General features: G+C 38.3%; 3 protein-coding genes and 1 long non-coding RNA gene across 6 annotated transcripts in view; 3 read left to right on the plus strand and 1 right to left on the minus strand.

The window, feature by feature from the left end:
• The window catches only part of colec12 (collectin sub-family member 12), a 36,917-nt gene extending 34,409 nt beyond the window's left edge, over window positions 1-2,508 (plus strand). For both annotated transcript variants that reach the window (XM_067606272.1, XM_067606273.1), the window contains exon 10: window positions 1,510-2,508. In XM_067606272.1, coding sequence (XP_067462373.1) covers window positions 1,510-1,529 — 20 coding nt within the window. In that variant the 3' untranslated portion in view covers window positions 1,530-2,508. The remainder of the gene's footprint in view (window positions 1-1,509) is intronic.
• A 1,692-nt stretch (window positions 2,509-4,200) lies between these two features.
• On the plus strand, window positions 4,201-15,826 carry stam (signal transducing adaptor molecule (SH3 domain and ITAM motif) 1). Its single transcript, XM_067606274.1, has 14 exons — window positions 4,201-4,434; window positions 7,364-7,448; window positions 7,645-7,720; window positions 7,905-8,000; window positions 8,138-8,284; window positions 8,488-8,578; window positions 8,853-9,048; window positions 9,341-9,435; window positions 10,505-10,593; window positions 10,859-10,946; window positions 11,053-11,107; window positions 11,260-11,413; window positions 12,051-12,172; window positions 12,857-15,826. The coding sequence occupies exons 1-14, from the start codon at window positions 4,395-4,397 to the stop codon at window positions 13,086-13,088; spliced, it is 1,566 nt and encodes a 521-aa protein (XP_067462375.1). The 5' UTR covers window positions 4,201-4,394; the 3' UTR covers window positions 13,089-15,826.
• Window positions 15,827-17,569: 1,743 nt separating this feature from the next.
• tmem236 (transmembrane protein 236) lies at window positions 17,570-22,272 on the plus strand. Its single transcript, XM_067606276.1, has 4 exons — window positions 17,570-18,057; window positions 18,727-18,799; window positions 19,545-19,668; window positions 21,038-22,272. The coding sequence occupies exons 1-4, from the start codon at window positions 17,804-17,806 to the stop codon at window positions 21,676-21,678; spliced, it is 1,092 nt and encodes a 363-aa protein (XP_067462377.1). The 5' UTR covers window positions 17,570-17,803; the 3' UTR covers window positions 21,679-22,272.
• On the minus strand, window positions 21,222-24,424 carry LOC137194403 (uncharacterized). Of its 2 annotated transcripts, none has more exons than XR_010930961.1 (3): window positions 24,053-24,424; window positions 23,171-23,258; window positions 21,222-21,309 (listed from the first exon to the last, which is right to left on the minus strand). It is a non-coding gene; the product is annotated as an uncharacterized lncRNA (long non-coding RNA). The 2 variants fall into 2 exon arrangements; XR_010930960.1 differs by having other exon boundaries at window positions 23,171-23,262; window positions 24,053-24,422.

Genomic DNA, 24,424 nt, shown 5'->3' on the forward strand with positions numbered 1-24,424 from the left:
CACAGCAGCTGAAACAATAAGTGCGTCTCCAAACTAAGAAATAGGCTGTGCACATTTACACATGCGGCACAGCAGCGGTAACTTCATTAACACTGGATCAGTCATGAACTGACGTAATTAATGTTCTGTGTTCTGCTACACATCTACACAGGTCAGCTATTACACACAGATTCCAGGTTTATATGGCAGAATTGTTTGTAATAGAGTAGCCCTCATGGATTTTTCCCAAGACATTTTTATTTTTAAGTAGCTGAAAGTGCTTGACCCCCCCCCCTCAATGTCTGACTGAAGATTTTGCCTATGATATCATTCAGTATCAATTCAATATCATTCAGTGCCTCACAAGTTTGAAGATTTGAAGATAATGAGTGAGAGAGAGTGAGTGAGTGAGTGTGCTTAAGTTACCACCAACTCTCTAAAGACTTATATAATTTCCCTCTAACTGCGTGTGACTATTAGCACTGGGCTTTGTGAATTGGACCATTTTTGCAATGATTTGCAATTTGCATAGAAAGGGGCCAATTTTGCCGCCAATGCTTATTATCTAATTTACATATGTGCAAATAGCAAAGGAGCACCAAGACACTATTTGCTTGGCAGAGCAGTTTTGGGTGCATTTCACCCTTTACGGGCGCTTTGTGAATTACATGGTTTCTTTTTGTCTCATTTGTGCAAGTTTAGCTGCCATAAAAGCTGCGCAATCCCCTTACTCAGGGGTAAATTCCCCCTGAGTAATTTCCACAAAAAGCTGGGAACTGTGATTTTTAGCAAAAGTCGCCCAAAAATGAATAAAAGGTGCATATGTTGGGGACTATTTTCAGTAGCTGATTTACACAAATTTAGTGCTTTAGTGGGTATTTGGCAGGACCATTGACTGTATATAAAGATATGTATATTTATATACAGTCAATGGGCAGTCAGATAGTCACACTGCCCATATTCACCTTATAGAAGACAAATGTCACTCAGTGCAATGGTGCGGTGCATTTAAGAGGTCTTTGACATAGAGGAATAAGCTATACCAGACTTTGGCAACACATGATCAATTTATTGTTGGTTTTGGGCTTTTCATGGGATTTATTGACAGTAGTAAAAATATAGTCAATTTCAGGTAATTCAAGACTTGCACATCTGATATCTGAAATATGACACTGATCTTACAAATTTAATCCCAGATAAGGGTTCTTATTTAAATGTGGTATCTTAGACACCAGAGGGCTGATTTAGAGATAAGGCAATGTATATTGGAGTTAAAAAATATACTGACAGACTTGATGTGGATGCTATCAGTAATACTTAAAATGCAAATCTTAAATCTAATAATTCAGAGGCACACACCCCTATCCAATTTGGAATAAATGAACTGTGTCATATTACTGATTGGCCCAAGGGTCGTCTACATCATTCTATGGGACAAAGTTATATTCTTACTGTTAATATCAGCCTGTAAATGCACTTGGAGATGTAAAATGTATCTTAAGTGTTTCATTTTTTGTTGTCTCTTCTCAGTGGAGGTTCCAGTTTTATAGCATCCATCGACGACAGTGTGAGCTGTCTCTGGAAAAAGAGTGAAGAGGACAAGATGCAAGGACAATGAAGAACATGAGGAGGAGCTCTAGAGAACTAGAGGACTCTGATAAAGCCAGTCCAGTCGAGCATCACTGAGACTGGGACTGATCTTTGTCTTAAAAGGCACTTTACAACACAGTATGGTGCAAAAGACAGAAGATGCACACACCCAGCCCCACTATTGTACTGATTTAGTATTTGTACTGAAGAAAACATGAGAATGTAGTCATTTATTTAGGCTATACTAAGTCATTATTTGGTGCAGCCACTGGTGTACAGGTGTATCTGTAAATAATATTTCACAAAGGATACAGTGTTGGTTTGGATTGAATTTCATATGGTTTCATTTCTTGACTGGCTTCTCAATTTTTACACTTACAAAAAATTTATAACAGAGGATTATGTTTTTAATAAAGTGGAACTATTTTTGTACCGTCATCTCAGATTCTGAAATAAGCTCTTGGGAAAAATGATGATTACCCACCATCAGCATTACTCACCATCAGCAAATGACTGCAAACTCAGATAATACATAGAAATAACGCTGGTGTAAATTTCACCTTTTTGCAAACTCTTTCTTCTTTTTGAGAATAGATGCTCAGTGTGAGCAGTGCTGCTGTTTTGTGAAGGGCAGTATTTCTTAGACTTTAGACCGCCAGTATGAGTTATATGTGAAGTACACATTAACAATATGTAAATGTTTTGTAATGTAGCCAGCATAAGATGATTTATTCATTATGCCAAATACAGTGTTTGAAATATGTTACATGTTTGCATAATCAGTTGTAATTTTTGTATGATTGACCTTTGCCAATTCACATAATGCTTGAGGACATTTGTAATCTGGATCAAGGCTCGTTATGCCTTTTTAAATTACCAGGTTCCCATGGATCAGCCCAGAACACTTATTACAATAAAATAAAAATAAAAACTGTGCAAGGAGTCTGTGCTTTATGTCTTGTTAAATATTGTAACAAATACATCTACATTACATGAAAAGTATCCCAAGATTAACAAATTCATGTATTCTTCCAGTGAAAATAAAGAAGATAACTTAGTACATGATTAATAATAATGTACAACAATCAGACATCAGAGCTTGAACAAAAGTTTATTGAATTACAAATCACAACAAATATATACAGTAGATACAACCAAAATACTCCAGAACTTGACAGAAATAATAAAAAATCAAGCATGCTAAATTGAAATAAAATGGTAGAGAGACTTTATGTGACATTTGGCATTATTTCCACATCTTTCAGACACTCAGCATATTTCTTTTCTACTGCCTTGCGATGAGATAGTTCAAACAATTTAATAAACTTAAGATTTAGATGATTGATACTCTGATTTTTGTTTGTGTTGACTGTCCAATTTTTTTTTCATTGCATCAATAGTATTTAGCTAATATAATTAAATTTACCTAGTAAAATGCTTTATCTTCAGATTTATGAAAATTATGGAATCCAAACAGTACATTATGGTAATACAGAGAGAAATAATATTGAGCCTTATCAATAACAAATCGAGCAACATCTTGTCAAAATTTTAAGTGATACTGTCCCACCCCTGGAACACATTTTATCCTTGGTGGCTCATTCTGACATTTTGGTTGTAAAATTTAAACATTTACCTCTTAAATGAGAGCAGGTTTATTACTGTAATCAAACGTGTTGAAGAACAGTAACCTTTTTATTTTTGGTATATTATTTTCAGGTTTGTGCACAAAATTGGGGTGCCTGGTTAGGCCAATTTTTATTTTGCCAGGATGGTGAAGTCATGGCCCGCCCTGCTCTGCCTCTGATTGGCTAGTGCTTGTTACCTTTGTTGGCTGGGTTGGTTAGGTTTAGGCATGAGGAGTGAGATTGATTAGGATTAGGCTCAGAATATCAAGGTGAGCCAATCAGAGGCAGAGTATGTTGGGTCATGACTTAGCCGTCCTAGGAAAAAAAAAATCAAGCCCGATCAGAGGTTAAAGGACCAGTGTGTAGGATTTAGTGGCATCTAGCAGTGAGGTTGCAGAGCCAGTGTTTGGTTTTTCCACTCTGGGCTACAACATGGCGAGCTCCGTAGAAGAAGACCTGCTCCCTGTGTAGATATAAAGTGCTCATTCTAAGGTAATGAAAACACATGATTCTTATTTTCAAGGGATTATACACTGATTAAAACATACTTATGAATATTGTATTACATTTCTGCCAAGTCTGCCCCATAGATGCCACTAAATTCTACATACTGGTCCTTTAAGTGAAAAATTGAATGCAGGACTTTTCACAGTATTTTTACCATGTCCTATTAATAATTTTACTTAAGAAAGAAGTTTTGAGTACTTCTTCTACCACTGCCAATACCAACATTTAGTTAGAGAAAGGGTGAAAATAAAGCAAGACAGAGTTTGCTTGGGGCCCCCAAATCACTAAATCCGCCCCTGGTCACATGACCACCATCACCTGATGATGACATGTTGTATTTATTTATATATTTATTTATTTATACTGCAAAGACAATTTGTAGCTCGCGGTTCATTTTCTGCAGTGTGCAGTAAAGTCAGACATATTAACAGGTGTATGACTGTGAATGTCAATTTGTGTCTGGTGTCAGCAGTTTATTTGACACCGGACAATCTGCTTCCATTACCCAGAATGCCTCGCTTGTTGCCGTCTAGCGAAGCAGTGACTGTGTAGAATATAGTCCGGGGGCAGCTTACATTTGACATTCATGAAGTTTGCCGTTACTATGCATTTTTATCGCATGAAATAAACCACAGCGGGGAAAGAAAATAACAGGGGAAGGCGACATCTGTTGCTGTCAAAACACCAGCAATGCCACTCTTCGCGACCAACCCATTTGACCAAGATGTTGGTGAGTAATCAGAGCTGGAGGCTAGCTGAAGTAGCTGTGATCAGTCAGCTTTGTTTGTGTTTAGCCTTTTTAGTTAGCCTCTGGAGCTGTGATGCTGATGTTTTTAGCGTTATAGCTGACTTGCACTCCGGACTGATTAACTGACATGCTTCGCTTCATGTTAATTGTTGGTGAATACGTGTAGTTTGTTGTGAATCGTACGCCAGCTATCTCAGCTAACTAACGTTAGCTCGCATCCTTATGAGCAGCTAGTTGGCGGATAGCATCCAAAAGCCTTGAAAACGTTCACAGTTTGCGCCATTTGAAAAGTAAACCACACATGTAATATTAATGTTTGAAGTCACATCATGTGTATCTTATAGTTTTTCGTTTTCTTGGTTCGGTTAACCGATAATAAACGTGGGATATTGATGTTGTCATCCGCTAATTGAAGTAGCTCGCTAACTAGCCTTCTCCCTCATTATTGCATTACCCTCCCTTAATCAGGAGTCAGCAATTAGGTTCAGTCATCAATGGCCAACTCCTTTTGAGTCATTTTTTAAGAAATTATCTGATTCCAGTTTATATAATGTGAATAATATCTGTTTTTTTAAAGTCTTCTATGATAATAAATTGAATATCTTCGGGTTGTGGACAAAACAAGACACTAGAGGACATCACTTTTGGCTTTGGAAAGCATTTGGTTGACATTTTTCACCATATTCTGATATTTTATGGACCAAACAATTAATCAATTAATCGAGAAAACAATAAATGTATTAATCAATAATGAAAATAATGGCTAGTAGCAGCCAAATGTTGTGTTTATTCATTTATTTTAATCCATTCAAGAACAATATTGGTTAATAAAACAGTTTTAGGGTTGTATCTCAGGGCATTTGTCATAATTCCTATCAGGAAGTGAGGGCTGCTATAGTGACAGCAGCTTATATTAATACTCATGTGGCAAAAAAAAAAAAATACTCATAAACATGAAAATATCCTCTGTGTCACACTATGAAAAAAGAAATGTAATTGATAACTTATCCACACACAATAAAAAGTAGGCCGCTTCGTGACTTCAAAGTGCTGTTACTGACACAAACCTGTTCTGCTCAGATCGACCAAATTATGTTGTTTACCTGTGTTATTCATCTGGTAAGTTCAAGGTCATATTTATTAGGATTTACATGAGCTTTGTGTTTACATCGTTATCTACTGTAGATTTAGGAAGAGTCAGGTAAAAGATTTGATGTCATCTATAAGAGGGAAAACTTCAGGTTTCGTTATGGGGCCAAATATTTTTGTTGGAGGGCCAGATTTGGTCCACAGGCGGTTATTTGCCTTCAACTGCTGTATAACCAATCTAATGAGCCTCATATTCACCATTACTGGAAGTGAAAGAGGATGTGGTTGAGTGTGAAACCATAATGTCACGCTGTGTTTCCTATCTTGTCTTTTTTCTGTGTCAGGTGGTTAACCACTTTATTAACATGTAACCTACAGTGCACGGGGGTGGACAAAGTACACAAACACCTCACTGACATTATGCAATACAACACTATAACCATCAATGCTGACTCTAAATGCTACTTTGGTAAAGCTTATAATGTGTATGATAGAACTGTCAGGTGTTATTTCAGTGTCAGTGGTAATTACCTTAATAAAAATGCCTTCAGGTATCTTTTTGGCAGTGTTGCTGATCATTTTACTTGGTTACTTGTGACAGTTTTTCTTTTCAATTGCAGTTTTTGTGGTATATATTATTTTTAGATTTTGCCCTAGCCACAAAACAATGTTGCATTGTTTGTGACTGATGCATCAGCATCTGTTTATATAAATCAGGGTGGACTAAATATTAGAAGTCAAAAAGCTTTAGCACTCTGAAAGATGTGTCAGAAATCTCTCTTTTTATTAAAATACATAGCTGAGCACAAAGACAGACGTTTCAGCATAAATGCAGCACATTCGGCATAGGAACAAGGCATCTGTGTCGAAACGTCTGTCTTTGTGCTCAGCCATGTAATTTCATAAAAAGGAGATTTCTGACACTTCTTTCAGAGCTTTTTTTGACTTCTGATGTTTCTCCCGAGGAGCGCACCTGACAAGTACCTGGAGCTCCATAATGTCCATAAAGTTAAATCAACAGCGCTCTAAAAGAGTTTCAACATTAACAACAACATCCTGTATTTGTCTTGGTGTGTGTGTATGTGTGTGTGTGTATATATATATATATATATATATATATATATATATATATATATAATTATTTTCGATATTTTGCCTTTGTCATAAATCCTCATTTTGCAGTGTTTGTAACTGATGCAAAAGCAATTCAAGGAGTGATGACTGTACCTCGTAGTCGCAAAGGCAGCCAAATATATGTAGAATATATGTAGTACGTTGAAAAGTACTTGATATTAACTTAGTAAGAGATCTGAGAATCACCATTTTATCAGTCCATTTTTATGACAATATGAGGCTGCTTGCAACAGATGCCAGAAAGTTGCCTGAATTGCTGCTCTAAACACTATGTGTAATTTGACAAGCGGGAAACTTGCAATTGCAAAGAGAAACCAACACTGAATGAAAGACACAAATCACTATATTTTTCTTAACAGTACATTTGCAGCCTCAAATAGTTAACTTGACTCAACACCTTCAACACTCAACACAAAGTGAACATTATGAGCTTTACCACATTGGTATTTACTGCAGGGCTTGTGTATTGTTATTATCTCTAATGTTTATACTGATGTATAAGTGTGCATACTATACACAATATTGATGTTGTTTTCACAGACTTTCTTGAAACTTAATCATTTCTGATCTGAGGAGGATCTTGACCTCTCCTTTTAATCTCTGTCTCTAAAGATAAAGTCACAAAAATTGTGCTTATGCAAGTTTTAACCTTTCTGCTTACACCAGTTGTTGTGTTTCTTTCCCACAGAGAAAGCAACCAGTGAGATGAACACAGCTGAGGACTGGGGCCTCATTCTGGACATATGTGATAAGATAGGGCAGTCACGCACTGGGTTAGTTAACTGTGTTCATATTCAGCCGGACGCACACGAGTGTACAAGCAGGAATTCAAAGACAAATATCGATGCCTTCATTTTCATAAAGAACTTCTCTAGTGACATATTTTACTTGACATACCTGGATTGTTGTTTGGTGCTTGTTAAGCAGTTTCATCTCTACAAACCATTGATTTCTACTAATCTGTCGCAGGCCTAAAGAATGCCTCCGCTCCATAATGAGAAGAGTGAACCACAAGGATCCCCACGTGGCCATGCAGGCACTGACTGTAAGCAGACTGTAAACAAACAGCCACATTTGGTATAACGAATTGCTTCAGTTCATGAAGGTGAAATGTCAGCTAATGGAGTAACCAAGCTTATTCTGTGATAAGTTATATCCTAAAAGCTGCTACATTTTTTCCACATTTTGTTATAAATTAATTAGCAAAGTTGCACTTTTTGCCCTCACAGCTCCTTGGTGCTTGTGTCTCAAACTGTGGGAAGATATTCCACTTGGAGGTGTGCTCCAGAGAATTCGCCAGTGAAGTCAGTAACGTCTTAAACAAGGTATGTGGTCACTTTCATGTAGTGTGTTACCTAGATAAACCTAATTAGTTATTTCTGATTACTTGAAATTAGGCCATGCTGCCTCCAGGTTCTTGTTCTCATGAAGTGCTGCTTTTTTTTTATGTTTGTTACCCCAGGGCCACCCCAAAGTATGTGAGAAGCTGAAGGCACTGATGGTGGAGTGGGCAGAGGACTTCCGCAATGATCCCCAACTCAGTTTGATCTCAGCCATGATCAAAAACCTACGTGAGCAGGGTGTCACTTTCCCTGCTGTGGGGTCGCAGGTAGATTTGCATGGCTGAATGGATCGGGGACTTTGGGAGCTTTAGAATATTTGATTTTAAATGATATGAAGTATTTTTTATTGTTTTTATTTAATCAGAGAATTTGGGGTTAAACAAGAAGACATCCTACTATTCTTCTAAATCATGACTTGCTGAAAAGTATGTGGTAATCTTTTTTTTTTTTTTTCTTTTTTTTTTTATAGGCTGCAGAGCAAGCAAAAGCAAGCCCTGCTTTAGTGGCAAAGGATCCCTCCACCTCAACAAACAAAAAAGAAGAAGAAGACCTGGCCAAAGGTAAAAAAAGAAACCTCTGGGCAGGAAATTACTAGTTTGTGGTAGCGTGACTATTTTTGCACATAACCAAAACACTTATACTAGTTCTGCAGTCTTAAGCCATCAGTAGAGAAATGTATTCAAAGAGACATAGTCCTTGAAACATGCATGCAGCTCTTTTATTAATAGTGTGTAAAAAACACACATTACACTGGATTAATGAATTGCAGATGTTCAGCAAAGTCTTCCAAGGGCGCAAACACAGTCACACATATCCGTGTCTTTTGTTTTGCAGCTATTGAGCTGTCACTGAAGGAGCAACGTCAGCAGCCCCAGACCTCCCTGTCAAGCCTCTACCCCAGCACCTCCAGTCTGCTCTCCTCACACAAGTCCGACGGCAGAAAAGTCCGCGCCATCTACGACTTCGAGGCCGCAGAGGACAATGAACTCACTTTCAAATCAGGAGAAATCATCACTATCTTGGACGATAGGTGAACTTTTCTACGCACGCACAAACAAATAAGTAGTAATAAGTACACGCTGCAAACAAGGATTTGTCAAATAACTGAGAGGATTTAGAGCAGTTAGTTGGCGCTCTGAGGTGGCTGACTGTTCTTTGTTAAAATGCCCTTCAGCAGAGCACTGAATCTACCAGTTCAAAAGAAAAATGCTCCTCGAGTATTACATTATCACATATAAAAAGACAACGATTCAAATCCATTTGGTAAAAGATGAACCGTAGTTTCTGTTCATATCTGAGTTTGGATTTCCTTCTTATTTCAGTGACCCCAACTGGTGGAAAGGGGAAACATACCAGGGCGTGGGGCTGTTCCCCTCTAACTTTGTCACTGCTGACCTCACTGCAGAGCCTGAGATGAGTGAGTACACACACACACACACACACATACACATACACTTTATCCACTTATGTTATCTGCAGTTCTTTGACAGTCCATTTAGTCCATTAGCAATATTGCTGTATTGATCTTAGGGTGGGAACTACAAAAGAATATATGAGTCACACATATAGTAAACAACAACCCTGCATGAACTTTCCTCTTATTAGAGATGTGTTAATACAACTTATTTACCACAGTTTTAGATATACTGTCACCGATCTGATGTGAATTATTTTTATTCCTTCTAAATATCTTCTCAGCTTTTAATAAGCCATTTATATGCAGCTTGCATGTTCTTGGCACAGTTACATATACTGACATTCGCTTGCTCTTTTTGATTTACTATGCATTTAACATCTCCTTATTGCTGCCTCAAAGGATTCTACTGCGTGCCGCTACAAATCTGTTAAGCCTGGGACGTCTCTCTTTTTTTCCGAAGCAAAACATCTATCCAGTTTTGCTTTCAGGTGTTCTCATAATATAGGACGTTTGAGCTCCAGATTCCAGTTGTAAAAACTGTAAATTGTTTCTTAAGTGTTTTGGAAGGAATTCATGTGCTTTGGGATGGTCATCCAGGATGATAGATTTCACACTTTTCTCTTCTCATACATGCTTGTTGCTCTAGCAGACTCTTCTTCTTATCTCTTTTTGCTTGTAGCTTTTTGTCATATTCTTTTGCATAAAGCCTCTGCAAGTGTTTTATTTAGTTTGTGATGTTGAAACTTCCGATGCTGCTTCTGACCTTCAAAAAACTCATAATGATCACTTCCATCCTGCCTTTTTTTTTTTCTCCGTTTGTGAAAAATACCTCCACATAGCTAGCATGAGGACAACAGCCAAATGCCGCGGCTACTGTTATGTGTTGCTACTTCTCGCAACATTAACTTTTATCAGATAGTTACTTTTATTTTGGTCTGATATCTTGTACAATGTTCTGGGCAAATAATAATCGAGTCAGCACATCCTGACCTCTTACGTGTGTTTAACTGATTACTACTGTTACGTTGTTTTGCTGTTGCCGCATCCGCCGTTGCTCGGAAATCCACAGTGAAGACAGAGAAGAAGTCGGTACAGTTCAGCGAGGACATCCAGGTGGAGACCATAGAGCCTGAGCAAGAGCCTGTATATATAGACGAGGTAAGTTCCCCGCTGTGTGTTTTCTAAGCTTGTTCAGCCTCATTAACATGTCACTGCGTATTAATTAATTAAGAGTTTGTTCCAAAATAGGCTCTGCCATTTCAGAAATGTCATCTACTCATAAACTGCATAGCAACAGACTCAAAATCGGTTTTCTGTTTTGGAAAATAAATGACCCTGGAGATTTTTCTCTTTACATAACGACAGAAAATAACACATGCATGTGGAGAGTGTCATCACATAAACTTTGTTGAAACCTTTCCAGGACAAAATGGACCAGCTACTGCAGATGATCCAGAGTGCGGATCCTACAGACAACCAGTCAGACAGCGTTGAGTTATTACAGTTGGAAGGTAAACTCTCGAGAGACAAATCTGGCTTTTTTTTTTTTTGTTCCTGTAAAATTGGACTAATGTTGACTAGAGATGACATCATTAACTAATTCTTTTTATTGATCAGGTGCCTGCAATCAAATGGGACCACTCATTGACCAGAAGTTGGAGGATATAGACAGGTACATCATGACATGTTTTGCTACTACAGAATGTTAAAAGATAAAAAAAAGTGAAGAATTTTAACCTAAAACATTTGTACTTCAAGTGTTCATTAAATACAGTTTTCAGTAAACATCTGTGTATGTGTGTGTGTGTGGATTTGCAACATCAGGAAGCACTCAGAGCTGTCAGAGCTGAATGTCAAGGTGATGGAAGCTCTGTCTTTGTATGCCAAGCTGATGAACGAAGATCCAGTCTACGCTATGTACGCCAAGCTGCAGAGCCAGCAGTACTACATGCAGCAGCCTGCCAACGCAGCACAACAGGTGAAGTCAACTCGTCATAGATGTGACCCTGCGACAGTGATATTTTTTGCCCGTGCGGATACGAAAAATGTTACCTCGACTAGCAGAAAAGTTTCCACCGTAGGAATAAGGTTTCCAAATGTGTGAATGTTTTGAGTGAAGCTTGTGTGCAAAATCCTGGATGTGTACAAATTATCTTAAGTATAAAAGGTGCAGTTTTTGCTGCAGTTGCTGTTGAGGGCGGTTATGAATGCTATTAACTAAATGTCTTTGAGCTCTAATGAGATTAAAGCTGATATCTACAAATCTCACTGAAACTATCTTGATGTTGATTGGAGTTAAGATGAGCGGGAAAAAAACATTGACTGCCCAGTTCTCTCACAGTTCTCCCAGTTCAAATTTACCATTACCTTTTTAAATCAGCATGTTTGACTTCAGGCACCCATGAATTACAGTCTCATTGTTGTAGAGAGACTTTAAATGAACTTTTCTCCGTTTGAGTAATGTAGCAACACGTTGGAAGTGAAAAGAGAAGAAAACTAAGTGGTTTACAGAAATGCACCTTTGTTATCCACCTGTTATTTTCCCCATTCTACTCTAAATTGCTGTTGACCTCACCCCCTCATCAACACTGCTCTGTACATGTTTGTGACCGCAGGTCTACCCTGGCCAGCCTGCATCAGGTTCGTACGCCATGAGCGGTACCGCGGTGCAGGGTTACACTGTTCCCATGGAGCAGCTTCAAGCTGGAACCCCAATGCCTGGCCAGCCAGCCCCCAGGTGAGCTCCACACATGCTAGAGGCTTGTTTTCCTGGAACACTAATGTGCATTAGAAAGCTGCCAACATTATCAAACTTTGTGGTTTTCTTTTCTTTGAAGTTTCAGAATTCACTCACTCTCCTCTGTGTCCTATTTAACGAGGAAGAAAAGAGAGTCTGCCCAACTTAAAACAGCAACAAAATGCTCATTTACTTTTTTAATTGTTTACATACCTTGTATTCTATGTATTTCCTCCTGTTTTATAAGTATATTTCATATATTTAATGAAAAGCCTCCCTGCTTTCTTGTCTTTTTTTTGTTGATGCTGTTTTCTTATAATGAAAACTCAAAGCTTCTGCCATGTTTACCGGTTGTCTTGATAAATTTGATATAATGTAAATTACACAGCACTAATTATCTCAGTCGTGTTATACTCACCACTTTTTTTTCTCTAATAAATCAATGAAATGCAACACTTCCTAAAGATGTCCTTCGTCGGCCTTTTATTTGAAGCATCTAGGAAGTGTTGAGTTATACTGACAGTAACTACTAGAACTCAAAAACCGTAGAGAAGCGATTTATTTTTGTGAGTATGACATGACTCTGTTGTTTATATTTATGCCAGCCATTATTTGTATTTACAGTATTTATGATTCCACCTGACTGTAGTGTGGTATTTACTCTCGTTTCTTTCTTTTCCATAGTGATGTCCATATGTACATGGGCCAGCCGCCAGCCTACACTGCAGCCCCGGGCAGCATGGCCCCAGCAGATATTCACTCCTACCAGAACGCCGCCAGCGCCCCTGGCCCCGCCCCTGGCACAAATCCCGCAGGCATGACGCAGACGCCAAACTACAGTACCCCCTCTGGCCAGAGCATAGCACCTTCCTCAGAAGCCCCACAGGCCCCCTACTCAGAAAAGGCCTTGCTATAGGGCCACCCGAGCTCACCGTTATCCTCACGCAGACACTCACAAACGCGCACACACACACACCAGACCTGATCAAATAGTGGTTGTAAATCATTCTTTCCATTTCTTTGATTGTGTTTTATAATTTCTTTTATCATCGAACACCAGATGAATGGAAAAAATGAAGATAGAGGAGACTGACATTGATACCTGGCATACTTTGCATTGTTTTATCAGGCAGATATAAGGTTAAATATACAGTTACACTTGTCCTTCTAGGTTTAGAAGTGATCACAGTATGGTCTGAAAATGGCCACAACTTTCTTTTAGGACTGTATTTGATTATGTTTCTTCATTCTCACTCTTCTCCTCCATGTCTTTACACGATTCAGATGTAAAGATGTGGAGGAGCTCTCAGCTGCACTTTCATCCTCAGTTGCACTTATTTATGTTTTTGACATCACTCGTGCCTGATCACTTCTAAAACTAGATGTCATAGCAATATGAGCATTGTCAATTTTTATTAATTACTTCCTTTTTATCATAAGACTATTAAAAAATAAATAACAAGTGTAATTGTAGCCACTTAAAACTAATCACAGAATATTTGTCCGATTACTATTTGATCAAGTGTGAAATATACAAGCATTCCCCTCACGCCACCCTCAGCACGCACACTGGAGCTACACACACGGTATTCAGTCACACTACAGGCAGGTGTACAGCAGTGAAAATGCACACAAACACAGTTGCACCGGTTGGTTCACACATCCTCTGAAGTACGTGACCTTCACACCTCACCTTCACTCACACACTAACACGGAGAGAAATTCACAACAGCCTTCTCACCCACTTACATAACTACAGCTAATCACGTCACAAAAAAAGGGGCGTCGACTCGCATTCACCTTTTTTTTTTTTTTTTTTTTTTTTTTTAAACGAGGAAAAGGACTTTTAGCAACGCTGAAAACGTTAGGCTACTACATTCTGTATATGTTGTCAACTTTTAGAAGTACTGAAAACTGAAGACACTTTTTTTTTTTGGAGGGAAAAGAAGCAAGAGGAAATTAAGCATGCACATGACTCTTGTATATACTGTACTGAACTAGTAGTGAAGCCACATGATGACCTCATGGGTGGTCTGTGTGTTAGCGCTGCTCCCAGGTGTTTCAGCCTTAAAGGTGGACTCTGCAGTTATGACGTCTCTGATGAATTAAAGGTGTAAAAGCCAAAGAGAACAAAGTGAAAAAATGTTCACATGTCAGAGAACAAGATTGTTTTTCTTTCTTTCTTTCTTTTTTTATTTTTTTTTTTTACATGATTGACTTCATACTGCAGAGTCCTCCTTTTGAAAACGAGCAGTTCTGGATCCTCGTTGGTGGACACGGGGCTCGCTCTGTCTCCATTGTGGGGCTGCACTAACAGACTCGTACCACAGTCTTGGCTACTAAGGGGGCGAACTCTTTGAACACACCCCCCCCCCAGTGTCTTTTAAAGCATCTCCTTAGTCAGTGTTGAAAAATGAATACTATGTTTTTGTAGTGCATTTTAATTTATGTTTTTGATTATTGTTATGCTATTTTAAATGGAGAAGCAGTGCAGGATGTATGTATTCAAAGAAAAGCGGAATATGTGATATTCTGCCCATCTTAGTTGTATATTTAAATCGCTCACATGAGAACATGGACTATTCTCTCTGTGTTTGATACATGCTTATTGTACTGTAGGCTCAAATGGTAATGTGAAAACTGATCGAACCTCCCCACGCATTTCAAAACCTGTCCGTTCTCAGAGCTATGTTAACACTAAAACAAATTCTACCTGAGGCAGAGATGAAGTAAGGTTTCTATGATCCCGCAGTTGGGATTTGTAGACACCTCTTTCCCAATGTCTGTCTAAGTTAACAGTGACTCTTATTTCAAGCATTCATGATCAAAGCTTTTATAAAGTCTTCTTTTCATATTGTGTTATTCATTAGAAAATGATGCTTGATGAAAGCACCTTTTTGATACTCTTAGTTCTCAGTTGCTCATATTGCATCGACATGTTTAAAGGTCTTTGGGAAAGAGGTCATGTTTGCAAATACTGATTGGGTTGCAAAAACCTGATGAAAAATAATTTATCTGTTGTATAATATTGACTGAAACTAAATGAAGGAGATATGAAGCAGTTTTAAATAATTTCTTCCAATTGCAGGGCATATTGGTGTGTTGATCTAACTTAAAATCTGTGTCATTTTAGTTTCTCTTGAGATCTTCTGTTTCAAATGTTCTACTCCTTGCCATCCCTGTGCCGCCTTAAGAATATAAAACAGCCCTCAATTTAAGCTCAGTAACCAGGACTTTGCAAACAAGAGGCCGTTTTATCCTTCAGAGCTTGATTTTAGCATTTAATAAGTTGATTTCCAAGACAAGGAATCCTATTTCGCTGCCTTCAACTAAATGCTACAGTGAAATAATACGAATCTGTCGAATATAAAGAGGGTCAAAAATATCAAAGTAGCAGCTATTCTGGGGACCACGGGACCAGGAGCCAGTTAATCATCACACGACATTTAAAATCTAACATCTCGTTGCACCACTGCAGCTCTGATGTAACTTTATTGTACAGGATTGAGATGCTGCCTGTTTTTAAGTTTTAAACCAACATCATTATTGTAAAGGTTCTGTCTAAACTTGTACCCTGCTGTTTGTATGTATTCTTTTAACCATACTTATTAATTGGTATTCACAATAAAACCAGGCCAAATGTACAGAATAATATGTATGCCGTTGTTTTCCTTGATTCATGTGCTTTTTAGGGAACTCTGTAGATGAAATTGGACACTTTGTTTTTATGATGAGGTCCTTTGTGAACTCACTATTTTCTGTCTAAGGTAGAACACCTTTGGTTATTTCACACTAGAGATTTCTGAATTTGTGTTTTTGTCAGCATTTCTTACTGGTGTAAATGTAGGTGAGGCTCAGCTGCAAAAGGTTATGTCAAGTAATTTTCTTACACCAAAAACATAATGACAGTTGTGGGATTGTTTGCTCATGTTGAGAGAGAAAAAACTGTGACTGAGGATGTGAGTGTCTGCGCGGCGGATTTCAGCTCCCAAAAAATGTATTCGACTGAAGAAAGCAATGTTTTTGATGTTTTTCATCAGACAAATGGAAAACATGACAGAGAGCAAAGTATATATATAGACATCAAAATATCATATGCACAATTCATGGTACAAAATGTATCCAAAGTATATCTTACTAGTTATTTAATAATTTGTTTTAAAATGTACTTTATTGAGGAATAAAAATACAGCATGACAAGACATTTTTATGGAGAAAACTTAAATAAACAAAACGTTGTTTGCTCATGTTGACAACACTGTCGGTCCAGTCTGCTCAAACCGCTCCCGCACCGTCCTGATGAAAAAGATTAGACAAGGTTTTGAGTGTTAAAAGATAGGTTCAAAATTCTGAAGTCTATCTCAAAACAACAGTCACGTGCTGAAAGAGGTTTTCCTCGCTGTAATCATTCCTCCTGTTCACGCTGCCTATTAAAAGATCCCCTTCAAATGCGCTTTTAGTATAAGTGATGGAGGCCAAAATCCACAGTGTGTCCACACAGTCATTTTGTGCAAAAATGCATTTAAAAGATTATCTGAAGCTTATATGAGACTTCAGCAGTCTGAGTTAGTCATATCAAATGGATATCTGCCACATTTACAGTCTTTTTAGCATCAAATTCCCTCTTTGTGTTTCTCTGTTGAGCTGCGGTGAAAGTATGGTAACAAAAAGAGGGACTTTGACACTAAAAAGACTGAAATGTTGAAAGATATCTACTTGATTTGACTCATTTAGACGGATTTTAGATGGAATCTGAAGGTTCATATTTGCTTCAGATAAACCTTTAAATACATTTTTGCACAGAGGGAAGCTTGTGGATTTTGGCCTTCATCACTAGCATTATAAGTGCATTATGAAGGGATTTTCTAATGACCAGTATGAACAAGAGGAATGAGTATGGCAAGAAAAACCTATTTAAATGTTCATTTGGGCACCTGACTGTTGTTTTAAGACAGACTTGAAACTCTTGAACTTTAACTGCAATTGTGGCCAATTTATTTCATCAATATTCAGTGTTACAGAGAAACAGTGAAAATTTGAACGCTTTAAAAAACTGTCCTCTACCTTACCACTAGATGGAGATCAGTGTGTACAAGATCCAATAAGGACAGATGGAGGAATGTGAAGTGTGAACAACAGAAGAGGAAGGCAAGACAGTTTTGCTTAGCAGCCATCGAGCATGTCACTGTGGAAGGGATTTATCAATTTATAAATAACTGTTTAGTTTCTTGTTATGTTTTAAATTTTTGCTGCAATCATAACACCAACTCAACTCTGAGGCTTACGTTTCTGTTTTTCTTTTATCATTTTGCTCATCTTGAAAAACACCTGATAAAACAGACATGAGTCTCAATATATGTATTTTATCTTTCAGAATATGTGTACAGTTCAGCTGGACGCTGAGTGTAATTTTCTCCTTGAAATTATGGGATGGGAGTGCTCGTCTTTGCAAGCTCATAAAAAGGCCAGCATGACCACCTCGTTACCTCAGCAATAAAAGAATACAGCCTCCAGTGCAGTGTAAGCAATGTCAGTGTGCAGAGTCCAACCGCTCAACTGGATGCTTTTGCAGCAGATGATTGTCAAAGTCTTTAGCTCCAAGTTCAGAACAGCAACTGGTGTTCGGGGACCATGCCCTCGGGGAAGACAGTCAAGCTCATCCTGTATGAGGTGCTGCAGTTTGCGGCCCTGATCGTGCCAATATTTGTGATCATGGAGAGGTTTGCCAGCCTCATACGAGAGGTGAAAGGCTGGGATCTAACAGCTTACTGGCTTGTGGTAGCGACCTCTATCGCCTACGTGACCTCTGTGACCCTGCTGGTGTGGGTTCCTCTTAAATATGTGATCCTCCAGCAGCGCAGGTTCATCACAGAGATCACACAGTGGTAAGTACGGTTGCTAAGAAACAGCTCAATTATTTTCACAGTGATAAAAGAATCTGCATGTTCCAGATAAGGGATCTTACCTCAAACAAATCAAATCTAAGATGGCACAGATAGCCGTTTTAGGCAAAAAGTTGATTTTGGGTTGTAAATATAAAATGAACTTGACAAGGAGAAAAACTGTGATATAGCAATGAAGTGGTGGAAGAAATACTGAGACTTTTAAGTATAAAAATATACTTTATATATCAACGGTAAAAGTACTCATGATGCAAACTGGCCCCTGGAGTGAACATTGTAGCTGGTTAATATGGTCATAATTTTAATTACTTTGTATTTCTTGAGTAGTTTAATCTTATTAATGCATATTTTGTAAATGAATCATATTTTGTATGTGTAATCGTAATCTACAAAGCAACTATAGATATAAGATAAATATAGTGTGGAGAGTAGAAAGTAGAAAGGGGCAATACTTGCACATAACTGTACTTAAGCACAGTACTTCAGTAAATGTATTTAGTAACTTTCCATCAATGTAACAATGGAAGCCACAAAATGACATGATAAACTGCAGTATATACATTGAGAATAGCATCAGTACTTTTCAGTTATTCATCACACTGAGATGATCATTATTCAAATGTGATCTAAAATACTTATTTTGTTTTCCAGGAGACCGACAGCGTTGGCGTATCTCATCCTGTGTACATTACCATGCTTTGCTATTTTAATAGCCGCCTCCAAGGTAGTATCATCAAGAGTGATCGTTCTTGTCACCGAGGAGCACCTGTTGATGTTTTGTTTTGTCATGCTCCGACGGGGCCCTTGAACAGGCATATTTGTTGTAAACAGTCCATTTGTGGCACAAGCTTGTTTCATGTCTCCCTTGTGTAAGAGAATGTGTTTAGAGCGCTATAATTATTCACTGAGTGACGGTTGACGCGGCACATTGCACCACAGAGACGGAAAGAGATTGCTTGTCACCAGTTTTCTTCAGTCTCTTGAGGGTCATTTCTTTAAGTTGCATCCAAATATTTTCTCATGTGCTGAGAAGGACTTTAGCACCATTACAATTACAAGAGAAATCCCCCGTCACAAGACTTTACGCTCTGTCCGGGGTATTCAGTAACCCACAGTTAATATAACAGGTTGGCCATTAACCCAAACTTGAATACCATCCACCACTCTAAAAAGATGGGAATGTTTACTCATATGTTACACTGTGCTCTTATCTGTTTTATTCTTAGACAAGCAAGGATATAAATAAGAGCATCTGACCACAAAGACATATTAATACACCTAATATTTCTTAATCTTGGGGTAAGAAAATCATAAAATTTAGAATGCAGGAGCTCTTCTTTCTCAGTCCAGCCAAATGCCATAATGAAGAGTTTCAATTTCATTTCTTCCTGCTTCATCCTTCATGATTTCCAAGTGGCAGATCAATTCTTTCTCTTGTTAATTTTTACTTATTATGTGTTGTGCTGTAGGTGCAGGTGGACGGAGGACACAGGTTTGACCATTTCACTGAGCTACCCGTTTCCTTGGTGCTTTTCTCTCTCATCTGTGTGGATGTCATTGAGAGGATTCGACCCTGCAGGCTCGTTGGACAATGTAAGGCTTAAACTTACTGACATGATTAAAAATGTAACTATGTTTTTCATAGTGCATGCTCAGGGCTTTGAACTGACATAGATTGTTGCATTCTTTAAAACTAGACTTTAGACTAGATTTTAGAGCTAAAACAAGTAGTCGATTGTCTGAAAATTAATCAGCAATTATTTTAATAAGAGATGAATCGTTTGAGTTATTTTTCAAGAAACAATCCTGGACTTTTTCTGATTCCAGCTTCTCAAATGTGATTTGTTGCCTATCTTGTCATATATGACGGTAAATTGAATAGACTAAGATAGTAGACTTTTGAGAAAATATTTGTCAGATTAATTGATAATGAAAATAAGTGTTAGTTGCAAGAACTAAAAATCAACTACTAAAAGTCCATTTCTAAATATTTATTAGTCAGAATGTAAAGTTTATGTGCCTCTCTAATACAATCCTACTGCACCATTTCAAAATAACCAAAACTCCAAAAATTAACCTCCAAAAGCCCCCAAAGCAGCACCCTAATGCCTCTGTACTGTTGCATCTATAAATCTAATTTTCAGTTTACTGAGTTTACTGCAACTTTTTCTACTACAAATTTGTAGTCAGAAGATCACAAAAAAGCTGCTAAAAGGTGAAAAAGGTAGTGCTAAAACAATAGCTAACCCAAAAATTAACTAGAAATACGTCACATTTGTATTCCTTTATTTCTTTTTTTTAAAAACTTTTTTTAAAAACTGAAACCTTCAGTTATCATTACAGAGCGTAAAACAAATCTTGGGTGGTTGAGCAGTTGATTATTTGGCCATTCTTTGTCACTGTAGGTGCACTGTATGCATGTTAGAGAGCAACATTACAGCTAGCAGAGAAACACTTTTCACAGAAGACGTTTTGACACGTCACAGTAAGAAAAGGTGCTAATAATAAAATTTTATTATTATTTATATATATGTATATTATAATTCTATTTAGCTGCTTCAATTTCAGGGTCGTGGTATCGTGCATGCTGGCTCACTGTCACACTGTCATGGCTTACTAAGACACTTGAAAGGAATAGTCATCGTTAATGTGATTAGTAACACCTGTGCTTTTCCTGTGATATGTCAAAATATCTCCTGTAGAAAAAAGCTTATTGTTAGACTGCTTAAGATGCTAAAATATGTTTCAGGTTGATATTGTTATTTCTCATGATATTTCATGAGAAATAACATTACACAACTCGTGAATTAACAGAGGTGACCATAACACAACATACATACACTGACAACAGTCACTAAGACTAAGGACAAGGACAAGGGTTATGGTTATGCTAAATGTATATACATGTATATTATATGTGCAGTATGACAGCTGGTGTTTTGTATGCTCTCGTCATTTGCAGTAGACAGCTTGGATCATGACCTCGATATGGCAGGTCTCACCCTCACCCACCTGGAACAGGTGACCACCATATCAAGCCAGCTGCAATCTGATGAAGGCCAGAACGGTCTGACCCACGGCCATCCAGAGACCAGGAACGGCAGCGCCTCAGGCAGATGGCAGGACTTCAATGGCTCGCCCAGCCGGTCAGCATTCAGCTCACGAGCATCCAGCACCGCCTACCTGTACTCCTCATCCTCGCGCCCCCGATACTACTCTGGCCCTATGGGCTTCCTGTGGAGGAGGGATGGAAGGTCAGAGGTTTTTGTGGATAGTTTCCTGTTCTGGCTAGACACTGTGGAGATGGTGAGAGTGGCAGGAGAGCCACTGGTCTTCTACTCAGTCTGGGTGTTCCCCATCTACATCCTCGCTTTCCTGTCCACTCTCCGCGTGGTCATCACTCCTAACAACTCCTTGTTGTCTTTTGCAGGAGTTGCTCTGCAGGATCTTCCTTTCTTTATAATTCGGGTGGCTCTGATTGTTGTGTTTGGTTATGAAACACCTGTGTTGTATGCAATGAAAAATGCGCTGGTGAGCCTGACATTTATCTACTTTACATTCCTGACCAAGCTGAAGATATTCGGCAGTCAGAGCATGTTTTGAGGAGGAGTGGCACATTCTGTCGCTAATGAAAAGATCCGCTTTGATTGTGGATGGTTGAACAGTTGGTGTATTTATGTGTATGTAGTAGCATCAGAGAAGCATCGCGCTGGTACTGATGATGAGGTTTTGAATTGTAATGGCTTCAAATGTATTGAAAGCCCATTCATCCGAATCAAAGTGTAAAAAATGATTCTCTCAAAAAAGAGGAGAGCTGTGTCAGCTTCAGTATAGACCAATTGTTTTTGTTTTTGTATGAATTCATTTAGTATTTATTGATACCAGATTTTATGTCTATCTGCTACTTTTTTTTTATCCATACCACATTTGTACAGCATAATACAAAAAAATTGTTGAACAAACATACAAATATATTGTATATAAAAGATTCAAAACCATTTCAAATAACCTTAACCATATTAAATAAATATCTTTATTTTAACTGTGGTGTAAACATACTGAATACAAGTGGGTTAAAGCTGCACTAGTCAATATTTTTATATTAAAAATCAAAGTTGGCGACTACCTGGTGAACACAGTGTAGCATGTAGACATTAAAGAGCCAGATATTTCACTCAGCAGTTAATGGAGACAAAACCTCAAATGAATGCTAATGTTGTGTAAATAAGCAACATGTTCATCATATCAACATCATAAGTGATAATATGTTAATTTTACAGCTTGTTCTGTAGCAAAAAGTTGCAAAAGAATCAGTTAATACTGCTTTAAGTTAGTATATGAGCATTGGTAGTTGACATATTGTGTAACCTCTCTCTGGCTTACCCCGAACGTGTTTCTATGCCACTTACTGTCTCAACAGAATTGCCCTCAGTGATGACCACAGGATTTCTGTCATGATGCAGCCAATCATACCGTACTGTTGTAGCATGTAAGGAGCCTGTCCTCCCGAGAAAAATAACACTTGTTGCATGTAGGCTCACATACAAATGGGCGACAAATTCAGAGAAAAACAACCTCAAGTGTCTTAGTAAGGTGTTGAACCACCACAAGCTGCCAGATCAGTCCAAAATCTCCCATATCTTGGATCATTTGGCCATTGTCATCTTTATCTTCCTTTAGTGACTCCTCATGCATCTGTATGGAAACATCTGCAGTTATTTTTCCACTTATTTATTCAGGTTTTTTTCTTTAATTTATCTCTTGGATATGGTAAATGCACACTCTCTCATGATTACTCTTGCAATTTTCTTCTTTAGCAAATCACAGAACCAATAGATAATTTTGCTTTTTCTTGCTGCTTCCAACTCCTTGGTTTGCCCTTGGTTTGTTGCAAATTAGCATCTCACCCTCGTCTTTCGCCTGTGGCACAGACAGTGTCATGGTTTATGTGATTCCATGGCCATATTACTCACTGGATGGCAACCTTGGTGTATGTGTGTGTGTGTATCAATGCAGAATGCCAAAGTGACACCACAGAGAGACGCTGGTGTATAATCGGCAGTCCTCCACCAGGACAAGTCTGACAGAATCATACCCCATGGAGCACTTGGTCTTTGTCCGTCTGATGGATGAGCCAGGGCTGCGGGACAAAGTGTTTAAGGGAATTGCCAAACCGGTGGTTCCTGTCTCTCCCAGAAAAAAGAAAAAATGAAGGAACTTGAAAAATAGCAGCAAACGTCATACTGCATCCGTGGTCATAAATTCAGTTAATATCAGACAGAAATTTATATCAGTTCGAAATGCATTGCCACACTGAGAGGGAAGATTTGTAAGAGACACTATTAATGATATACACATGGAGTGACAGAAGACAAGCAACTGTAATTCACAATGAGGGACCAGAGCTGGCCTGCTTTCATTTACTAGTGTGAAAACTAAAATTAACTTCCCTTAATTTCCCCACAGCCATGATCATCCCACTCCTTAATAATTCATACTATAATCGGCAAGAAAGCATTAGTGCAGCTCGAGATATTGTGGCCATTTTACAGTGCGTCATGTTGACAGGCTGGGGAGCTTTTTTTTTTATTCCTGTGACATAAGCTGAATGCTCTGAATGATCAAAGGAAAAAGCAACAGACTGCATCCATTCCTCTTTAACTGAGTCTGTAAGATCCACGTTAAACTATGAAGAGTGCTGTGAGGCAGACGCTTTCATTTCTTTCTTTTTTTCATCAAATGAACCTGTCATGCATGCTGAGAGAAGCTTTGGATTAAGTCAACCAGTTTTAACTTCATATTCAGCATTTTCACTGCTGTAATCTCATCCTAATCAAGACATTTTTGGCTGCAATTGAGACTTTAAAGTCTAATTTTCTTTAAATGGTGAAAAAATCTGCCAGTGCTATTGTAAGTTGTGTTGAAATCACAACAAAACCAAGTAAAAGTTTTCTTTATTATAGTATGGCAACCTTACCTTGTGAGGCAGCTGGAATCGCGGGATCACGACATGATGGGATCACGCGAAAATCCATCTCGTCAGGCTTTAAGTTATGCACCTGCGTCCAAAACACTGGTGGTTCGGACCAATCGGTATCACAAATCCAGCTGCCTGGCAAGTTGATAGATGGTGATAGATTGATGGTTCATCCAATCACCTGCCAAGTATTTTTTGAAAGTGCCTGCCCTTTTCCAAACAGTTTCCATGGATGACTTCTCAGATGGTTCTGTGCAACAAACCATCTGGCGTATCAGCTTAACGGCAACCTGCCTTATTCTTTCTTTTTTGAAGATACAGATGCCAGAGTGGTAGCCAGGATTTGAGAAATGCTGAGGTGATGAGTCCAAA

Source organism: Thunnus thynnus, chromosome 12, assembly GCF_963924715.1.
Source record: "Thunnus thynnus chromosome 12, fThuThy2.1, whole genome shotgun sequence".
Taxonomy (NCBI): domain Eukaryota; kingdom Metazoa; phylum Chordata; class Actinopteri; order Scombriformes; family Scombridae; genus Thunnus; species Thunnus thynnus.

Excerpts from the sequence above, each read along its gene's own strand:
- stam (XM_067606274.1), top strand. The coding sequence starts at position 4,395 with ATGCCACTCTTCGCGACCAACCCATTTGACCAAGATGTTG. Across the intron at positions 10,594-10,858 it reads AGCCTGTATATATAGACGAG|GACAAAATGGACCAGCTACT; the intron begins GTAAGTTCCCCG and ends AAACCTTTCCAG. Across the intron at positions 12,173-12,856 it reads CCTGGCCAGCCAGCCCCCAG|TGATGTCCATATGTACATGG; the intron begins GTGAGCTCCACA and ends TCTTTTCCATAG.
- tmem236 (XM_067606276.1), top strand. The coding sequence starts at position 17,804 with ATGCCCTCGGGGAAGACAGTCAAGCTCATCCTGTATGAGGTGCTGCAG. Across the intron at positions 18,058-18,726 it reads ATCACAGAGATCACACAGTG|GAGACCGACAGCGTTGGCGT; the intron begins GTAAGTACGGTT and ends TTTGTTTTCCAG. Across the intron at positions 19,669-21,037 it reads CTGCAGGCTCGTTGGACAAT|TAGACAGCTTGGATCATGAC; the intron begins GTAAGGCTTAAA and ends CGTCATTTGCAG.